Source organism: Lichenostomus cassidix, chromosome 2 (assembly GCF_008360975.1).
Source record: "Lichenostomus cassidix isolate B80296 chromosome 2, HeHo_3.0, whole genome shotgun sequence".
Lineage (NCBI taxonomy): Eukaryota > Metazoa > Chordata > Aves > Passeriformes > Meliphagidae > Lichenostomus > Lichenostomus cassidix.
In genome coordinates, this window is record NC_139482.1 from 128,644,100 (window position 1) to 128,653,546 (window position 9,447).

The 9,447-nt window shown below is 47.9% G+C and overlaps 1 protein-coding gene across 4 annotated transcripts in view; it reads right to left on the reverse strand.

The window, feature by feature from the left end:
- CCNE2 (cyclin E2) overlaps positions 1-7,394 on the reverse strand; it is a 16,129-nt gene extending 8,735 nt beyond the window's left edge. Inside the window, exons 1-6 of one of the 4 annotated variants that reach the window (XM_085053244.1) lie at positions 7,265-7,394; positions 5,431-5,469; positions 5,227-5,335; positions 4,990-5,049; positions 2,919-3,070; positions 1,185-1,320 (exon numbers count right to left, since the gene is read on the reverse strand). In XM_085053244.1, the coding sequence (XP_084909370.1) occupies positions 1,185-1,320; positions 2,919-3,070; positions 4,990-5,049; positions 5,227-5,335; positions 5,431-5,444 (471 nt within the window). In that variant the 5' untranslated portion in view covers positions 5,445-5,469; positions 7,265-7,394. The other 3 variants (XM_085053243.1, XM_085053245.1, XM_085053242.1) reach the window with 3 other exon arrangements.
- Positions 7,395-9,447: the final 2,053 nt, after the last annotated feature.

Consider the following 9,447-nt stretch of genomic DNA (forward strand, 5'->3'; position numbering starts at 1 on the left):
CATTATTTTACTTGGATACAAAGTCAGAATAAAATCTCACAACTACAAGCTATTTCCCAAGATATGGTTGGAAGCTCATTTGCAAATTAAAGCCCATCCTGACCACCAAAAGTGTAACTGATTGGCAGATATAGCACAAACCATTCTTTTAGACCTGACATATATTCCTGATAATTGATGTGTTACTCTGATATTACCAACTGCTCCAGAGAAGATTCAGAACTAAAACTGTACAGACTGGGCCCACATAGAAATAAATGGCAGTTTCTATAGAAGTTTATTTCCCAAACATAATAACACTTGGTCAGGTTAAGCAGTATCTCAGTTACAATGTTACAGAAGAGAGTTAGGAGCTACTGGAGAGGTCTCTCAAAGTTGCTGGAATTTCAATCCACTGTGGCAGATAGAACCACTGAGCTGGACAACAGCAAGGCCCTTGTTGACATTTTTATTTGGAAATTGGATGATTTCCTAATTCAAGATTTAAAAAAAAAAAGCAACAAACCAATTTAATGGTGATAAGTAAGCTAGACATTAGAAGAACTAGTGAGGCACACAACTGCAATAGTTTTTATATTCAGAGTGTATAAAAAAATCATTTTCCTTGAAATTCCTTGCTGATATGGCTTATTTGTAATCTTTTCACACAAAAATGTGTCTATTTCAAGAACCTTCACCTGACAGTCACTGATATATTACTTTATTCTTCTCTCTTCATAGGATAGAATTGAAAATTCACTATGAAATCAGAAAACAGCATCACGGGCTGACGCTCAAGAGCTCTTGACAGGCTCAGGGTATTAAGTCCTCAATACAGATGCCATTGCCTCATGGCTGATACAGTCTATCCTGTAAAGTTCCAGATCCACTACTAGTCTGTATGTAGCAATTTCAATACAAGTGTCTCAAAACTAGATTTCTCTCCCTTGCAGAAGTAGTGTGTCAAGAGCAAAAGTTAAATACTATTGCTCACTGTCCTAAGTGGAAAGTTTAGTGCCTCCTGCTAGGGAAGGCCTGGATGTAGCACACCAAGAGGATCAAAAGCAGTCACTTGTTCTGTCACAAAATATTTTTTCTATTTTTTATAACTGTATGTGTTGCTATTAGATCTTTATGTAAAAGCTGTGCTTTTACCTGCCTACTTCACAGGCACAACACATGGCAAAGTAACTAAAAGTACCCACCTCTAAGAGCCAGTCTAGCAGTATTGATCTCATGTGAGGTTGCAAACTAGAATGTAGTGATGTGAAGTGTTTGCAGTGAGCATATCTGTTCTCCTTCGTCAAGATGTTAAGCCAGACATCTTTGGAATTTCCCCAGCTACAGAATAAAGTTACACAAAGCATTATTAAGTATATATACAATTCACAAAAAGAAATAAAAACATTATTTATTATTTACAGACATTCAGAAACAAAAAGTAGAATTTCACATACTAGAAGATCCTTATGGTAATTCAAAAACTGCAGGAATACTTGTAACATTTTACATCACCACAACAGCAGCTTGCCAAGATCATCAGCAAGCCCAGTTCTACAGAACAGACAGTAAAACTGAACATATGCCTCCCAAAGCTGCATGTGCAACCAGAGTTTCCCATTTTGCCTAGTTCAGTGGCTGTTCAGAGAGCAAGATAAAACCAAACCCTCCCCAGAAAAAATGACAATACACTCCTCCCCAAAAAACACAAAATATACATTAAATTGTCCAGTTTAGCTTGAGAAAAACATTTAGAGACAGTGTTTAAAAGTCACTTATCCATAATTTCCTAGCTTACTTTAGGGCTCAGAAGCAGGCTATCTAGAGGAAAATTGAGATCTTGTTTATTGCTAACTTATAATTTATTATCACTCCAGTCTATTTGGGAAGATGATGCCTATATCATCCATATGGCTTTATTTGTAATTGTTATTATTAATTGATATAGGCTTTTTCTTAGACACACTTCTCATCCTGCAGGTCCTAAGAGGAACAGGACATTAACCAACGAAATTACTACTTCCTACTGAAATTTTTGGAGTTACGTGTTTACCGTTCCCCAAGAAGAAGCAGAGAGACAGAGCTGATCACTGGTATCACCTACAAATTCTAATCCAGGTCAGTTTCATCCTGCTGCCATCGTAAGTTAAAAGTTGGGGAGATATTTGCTTAATGCCCAAGTGTCCCCATTTAAGCAGAGAGGCATTGAGAAATCAATTATGATCTTCCTACAGCAGTTAGGGAAGTATGGAGAAGGCAGGAAAAGTAAATTATCCTCTTATTCAGCTCATCAGAAAGGATGGAGTTCAGCTTTACCAGATGCCTGCCAACAACAGGATCAAACACCTCACATGGAACTCTGTATCTGAAGAGGTTTTTGAGGCAAAGCATCACCAGGTGGCATCTCCCACTTCTGATCGAGTTTGGGCCAGGAAAAAAAAAAACAACAAAAACCAAGGTATATCTAGAAAGGTTCTCCTAAAGTAATTCTCATGTTCTGCTTCTCATTCACTTTGGCAGAAGTTTTCCCTAATGCATTGCAGTAAATTTACCACCTCTTTAATTAAACCCCAGGCTGATATAAACAACAGCTGGGTACTTATCTAACACACCTGAATGTCTAAGAAATTCTGAAATTGAAACCTATAATTTAGTCAGCTAAGCTATCTCTCTGCAGAAGGGCAAGTTTCCAGAACTATGACTGCACCAAATATATTGCATTGCTGGCACAAAGCTGGCAGAATATTAGCTTATTTTGTAGAGTCAAATTAGCAAGCTACCTGCACAGCAGTATTGCCACAAGTTCTTGTACATCAAATTTTTTGTGGGATGAAGAGACAAGTAGAGGTGTGTATTATATAAGCACAATACAACAGATTTTAGTAGTAGTTCAGCACATTTCATAAGACATTAACAATTGTTGCATCTGGTAAACTTACTTGAGTTCTGGCAAAGGTGATGGATTTATGAAGAGGTTTCTGAACCTGTATTTTTTGAATCTTGAGAAGTCAGTGGTTACTGATTCTTTGTGAGGTGTTTCAATAATGATGCAAGGTGAGATACCTCCTGTTATCGTAGGTGGCCAACAGCTCTGCAAAATAAACAAGGTATCTTTTAAATGCTGAGTTTACTATGAGAGCAAGAAAGGCAAGATGCAGATTACAGTAACAGCAACAATATATGTAATGTACATTAGTCCTTCCGGATCTCAGCATAGATTCAAGTATTGTAACCTGGGAAGATGAAAATTAAATGCCAATGAAACCTCCTGTAGTCAAGATGAAACATGTATAAACAGATTGATTGCATTTGGAGAACTCAGCTTTGAGGAAACTGACCATCTTTAGTTTATGAACCCTCAATAGCCTATCCATTGGCTTGAATAGCTCAGTTACAGTACAAAAGGCAAAAACATTGCTACTAGAATACAAAACATTAGGCTGCTAGCCTTATCTACTTATCTATTGAGAGGGAAAATAAAGGAGAGGGTGGGGGTTCTACTGTCTCTCAGTGGAAATTCAGCAACTCGTTATCTTCCAATTTAGTGTTCCAGAGAGGAGCCACCCATCTCAGCTCCAGAGCTAGATATCCACTGAGCAAGCAGCAGCTGTGAACTCTCTCTCAGCTTGCCAATGACAAATACAGGATGCAATGACTCAAAAGGAGGAGATCAAAAAAATTCACGCAGAAAGCCTCAAGAAGGAATTCTAGATTACTGTAGTTTACTATAAGTCGTTTCAGTAATGCTAATTTGATTGTAACCAATACAAGTAAGGAGGTATCAAATCCCTCGAGCACATGCAATGCTGTAATGGCTGACAGCCTTCAACATGGTGACACAGAACTTTAATTATTCTCAGTGGAGTTGAGGATGAATCCCATTCACAAAGAATTGCAACACCTGCCCCTGAACACAGAAGCTTTTCCTATGTAGCTGACTTGCAAGGTAAGCTACACAGGATTCCTTTAGTATATCTAAACCTATTTATTGGCATCCTGAAGTATCCCAAGAGTAAAGTTACATATTCCAGCACAATTGACCTTAATGCATGCAGCCAAGAGGAAAGGGAGATCCCACTCCTCCTTCCCTCCTGTGGTCCTTACCGCCCAAGTTCCACCCCAATTTTTGTCAGACCCTCTGCTGGGTTGATTTGACTCACAAAGCTGGCAGAATATTAGCTTATTTTGTAGAGTCAAATTAGCAAGATGAACCTGTACACTGATTCGTTTGAAGAGTGGAGCAAAGCAGAGGATAGAGTGCATGGCCAGCTATCAAGGAAGAAGAGACAGGAAAGCAGGATTTCCCACTTTCAGCAAAGATAAGTTGTAACACAAAGTTTCACCCTGGTACAGCTGATGCAGCATTTTTTCATACTCAAGATCTACAAAGGCAACTTCACAACCAGAAGAGTTTTGCTTCACCATAGCTGTCAGTCTCATTTACTTTACAGACAGAATAACTGCAAACAATGTTGTTTGCAAGAGAAAGCTGTAATATTTTACTGATCAGCTTTAAAGTTAAAACTGTAAGGCCCGTCACTTTTAGCAGTTTCCTGTGTTAGTGAAAACAGATTCCTAAATTGATTTAAATAAACAAAGGAACTGTTAAATGAAAGTAAAGATGGCCTGCATGGTTATGAATCTTAACTAAATGGCCGTAAAACCACACTTAAAGTTAAAGCAAGTGCAGTGATCTTGTTTAGACTTGCCTCTAGGCTTTACCTGCTCTGCATATAGAATTGTTCTGAAATATCTGGATTTATGCTGTTTTTTACACCTAATCTTACTCTGGAGTGGGTTTTACATAAAAGCATCTTTTATCTGCAACAAACTCATGTAAAAAGCAAAAATATATAAAAAGATGCTAAGCTCTCATAGTTTTTAATATCTGAAAATACAAACTTCCCCTCTTCAATACTTTCTAGTGTGGAATGCATGACTTCACACCCACCAACATCAACCAGATGGACTCCCTTACCTGGTTTGAAATAGTACTCAGGATTGAATTACCTTAATTTCGTATTGATGTTTTTTAGCAATTTTCCCATCTTCTCTTTTCTTAATCTCCTGCTGAAAAGAGACAAACATCAATACATTGACAGTGGCCAGTATACCTACCTAAAGCTCAGGCAAACTCTTGCTACCCCTGCCCCACTTTATAACTTGGCAGACTAAAGACTGTCCCATCCAAATGTACTGGAGAGCTTTCAGTATCATTAAACTTTCCAAGTTGCCCAAATTGCACACCTCTGCTGTTCTCCTTTTTCTGGTCTGGAGATATTCGAGTGCTTGCAGTTCTTGTGGAGCCTCTTCTTGACAGGACAGTGGCTGCTGCTGTTTGGCTTGCAAACGGCTACTGCAAAGAGCAAAGAGTAAAAAGACATTAGACATTAAGAGAGCAGCAGTTGCTAGATTAGTACAGATAATCTTAGTACAATGCTAACATCTTACCTGCGCCTTGACATCTTCTTTGGGGTATAAGATCTTTACCTGGATCAAAGTAATAGCATAAGGGCAGTTAGTGCATCCTCACAAAATTAGAACCAAGTTCCCCCTGCTTTGTGTCATGAACTCATCACAAAGAGCAATTTACACGGCTCAAACAGAAGGGCACAAGTATTCCACTGGCCTGAGGAATGCCCAAGCAGAGCATATCTGTGGTATATAAGCACACACCGCTTCATGAACTGCTGCAGGGTGCCCAGGTATGCCAGCAGTTTACCTCAGGCTGCCTAGGGGTGGGGGGAGGGAAGTTATAAAGGGACATTTCCTGCACAAGAGGATGTGGGGAGTCCCTGGAGCAGTGACCTCTCTACTCTCCCCACACTCTCCATTCCAGGCACCCACACAGACACACGTTTTGCCACTGCTGCCGCTCCCTCCGGGGCGATGCCCCCCACACCTGCCGGGATGGCCGGGCCGCCATGGGCCGGGCCGGGCGCCGTCGCCTGCTCTCCCGCCGCGCCGGTTCCGCGCCAATTTCCAGCGAGCGGGGAGGTGGCGGCGGCCTGTGCCGGGGTCAGGCTGGGCTGGGGGCACCGCCGCCGCCCGCCCTCCCGCCTCTCCCTCCCGAAGGGCCGATCCGACACCCACCCGCTCCCGAGGGTGCTGAGGGGACGCGGGAGAGGCAGGACCGCCGCCCCGCCCCCCCGCGCTCCCGCCTGGCTGAGAGCGCGGCTCCCTCCAAAACCTGAGGGGGAAGGAAGGGGCTGCCGGGACGGCGCCTCACACGCGGGGACACCCACCCCCCGCCGGGACAGCCCTCGGCGGGACCCCCCAGCGCAGGGACCGGGACTGTGAGGGGGCGTCCCCACAGGCACCCCGCTCCGAAGGCCAGCCAGGGCGGGGGAGCCGGGGACCCGCCGGGGTGCGGCGCAGGCGGGCGGTCGGGGTCAGCCCGCCAAGCCGCTCGGCCGGCATCCCCGCCCCCAGCGCGCCGGGCTCCCTCCAAAACCGGGCAGCCCTCCCCCCGCGGGTCTCTCCGCGGTGGGGCGGAGGGCAGCCGATGGCGGGATCCCGCCGGCACCCCGGCCCGCCGCGCTGCTCCCTCCGGGGGTGTCCGCCCGGGCCATCGCCACTCTCCGCTCCCTGCCGATGGGGCCGCCCGCGGGGACATCTGCCACTCTCCTCAGCCACTCTCCCTCCAAAACGCTGCCCGGGCGGGCGGGCGAGCAGCCCGCCTCACCGCTCCCGCCTCACCGCTCCCGGTCACCACTCCCGCCTTACCGCTCCCGCCTCACCGCTCCCAGTCACGGCTCCCAGTCACCGCCGCCAGTCCACCCCTCACGCCCCCATCAGCAGCACCGGGTCTGCCGGTACCGCCACCACCACTACTACCATCATCACCGCCATCCTCAACACCGCCACCGCTACCATCACCATCGCTACCATCATCGCTGCCCTTATCATTAGTATCGTTATTATTATTATCATAATCGCCCAGACAGCCCCCATCCTCACCGGCGGGACCCCCGCGCACCTTCGCCGCTGCCGCCCGGGCCGCGCTGCTCAGCTGGCGCCGGCGCCAACCCGCTATATAGCGCGGCCGGGCCCGCGCTGCGCATGTGCGAGGGCGGCAGGCGGCTCCCCCGCCCGTCCGCCGCCCGCGCCCCGCTCGCCCCAGCGCCGCCTCTGGGCCGCGGGGCCTCGCCGACCCCCGCGCACCCCGGGACGCCCCGCGTCCCGCCCCGGCTGCCCCGGCTCCGCCGGCAGAGGCATCCAGGAGAGCGGCAGGCAGCGCCGGCAGGAGCGCTGCCGTCGCTGCCGCCGCCCGCTGCCCCGGCACCTCGCCGCCTCCCGGTCCCGCTGGTGGGGGGCATCCCCTGCACCGGCACCCCGCTTCGCTCCGCTCCATCGGGCCCCGGGCCCCGGGCCCCGCCGAGACAGCGGCGGCTCCGGCGGCGGTCCCGCGCGCCCCGCGGAGCTCAGCCCGCCCGCCCCGGGGCGGGGCCGCCGGCCGAGCCGCCAATGGGAGCGCGCGGAGCGGCGGCAGCGTGCGGCGGCCCGGGATGTAAACACGGCCCCGGCCCGCCCCGCCGCCAGCCGCGCCTGTCAGCCTCGGCCCCAGACTCCTGCCCACCGCCACCGCGCTGAGGGGAGAGCGCCGGGCTGACACCGCACCGACACCCCGCGCCATGCACGGGGGTGGCCGCCAGCTGCCGCGGGCTGCCACATGCCCTGCACAAGAGGGGAGTGGGCAGTGTGAAGAGGAGGCTCAGGGGTGGCCTTATCGCTCTCTACAAGCACCTGAAAGGAGGTTGTAGCCAAGTGGGGGTCAGCCTCTTGTCCCGGGTTACAGGTGACAGGACAAGAGGACAGAGTCTTAAGCTGCACCAGGGGAGGTTGAGGTTGGACGTTACAAAAAATTTCTTAATAGAATGGGTGATTAGACGTTAGAATAGGCTGTCCAGGGAGGCAGTGGTGTCACCAGTCCTGGATGTGTTTAAGGAAATAGTGGATGTAACACTTCGGTCTAGTTGACATGATGGTTTTCAGTAATCTCAGAGCTCTTTTCCAACCTAATTGATTTTGTGATCCTGTACCAGCTGAAGACAGGCCTCCCCCAAGCACAGCCTCCATGATATCCTGTGGACAAGCCCTATCCCCTACACAGCAGCTTTCCACAGCTGCCAGCCAGGCCCACCACTGCCCCTCAGGGTCCCACCGTGTCCAAGGTCATCAGGCCCACTGCAGGAGCACCCGCCCTGCAATCCCCTTCTCCAGCAGATCATGCTGAAGCTTACTCTCAGCGCCAGCACACCCCCTGGTAACATCACTCAGGTTTCATGGAGTTTTCTTAATACATATTGGAAAAACCCCAAAAACAGAATCCACTCTACCCCAAAGGCAACCAAACCCCACAGCACCACATCCTTAGCAATGCTTTAAGCACACACTTTTTTAAAAAACACCCAGTGTAGGGCACCTGTAGCCATTTTGCTGATGAGGAACAACTGACATTTTCTTGCTGTGCTGAGCACATGTACTGCAAAACAGCACAAAGATTTACTTGAAGGGTGCTGCCTTCAAGTAAATCCACATCTTCATCTTTTTTTTCACTAATTTTTCTTTTCCCAAGTGTAACATTATTAAAGAGTAAGCATAGTTTTTTCCTCCAAATATGTATTATAGTAATTAAACACAATAGCCAGGTGCTTACCTACTGGTAGATTTGCCATTTTAAAGGACAAGAGAAAAGGCAGTGCAGCCCACCAAGGCAGAGATGTCACAGTAGGGTCACTGACAGCAGTCTAACAGGTCACAAGTTTTGGCACCAAGGGCCATCTCTCAGCTGTGTATCATTACAGCACCCAGTGAAGTAGGGACAACAATTCCTGCAAACTTCAAGTAAAGCACTGATATGTGCAAGACAGACCTTGCAGCCAGCCAGCATCCTCCGCTCTGCAAAATGCCTATTTCACACCTTGTCATGAAGAAAATCTGCTTGTCATGGTTCAAAAGGAATGCAAAAAAAGCCCAAATCCCACTGTCATTTAAACAATCTTTTGTCAACTGACTACATTGCATCAGCTCATTGCAAGAAATCTAACTCTTTTAGTTGACTTCCACTGAAATCCACCAGCAGGATTCATCCTGCTCTCTGAAAGTTCACCTCTGACTCCACTGACTACAGAGAGAAGGCTGTCCCCTCAGTTTGGGCAAACTTGATCCAATTCTGACCTCTAGCTTTTAACTGACTTGCTGAAATTGAACTACCATAGCTAACTTGTTAAAAAAACCCGGAAACTTCAGCTAGCAAGAGAAGAGAGACCAATTACCTGTTTTCTCTAAAAAACCTCCACCCTTCACAGTTGCCTAATTAGGGCTTGTTGGCAGCCAGGCTCCAAGCAGCAGAGTGGGTTTGGTACCTCAGGAATAAGTACCATGGCACATTATGAAAGAGGAATACTGCAGAGGATGGTAGCTTTGCAGTAGCTAAAAATTGAATGGGTCAGGTTGGCCATGAAT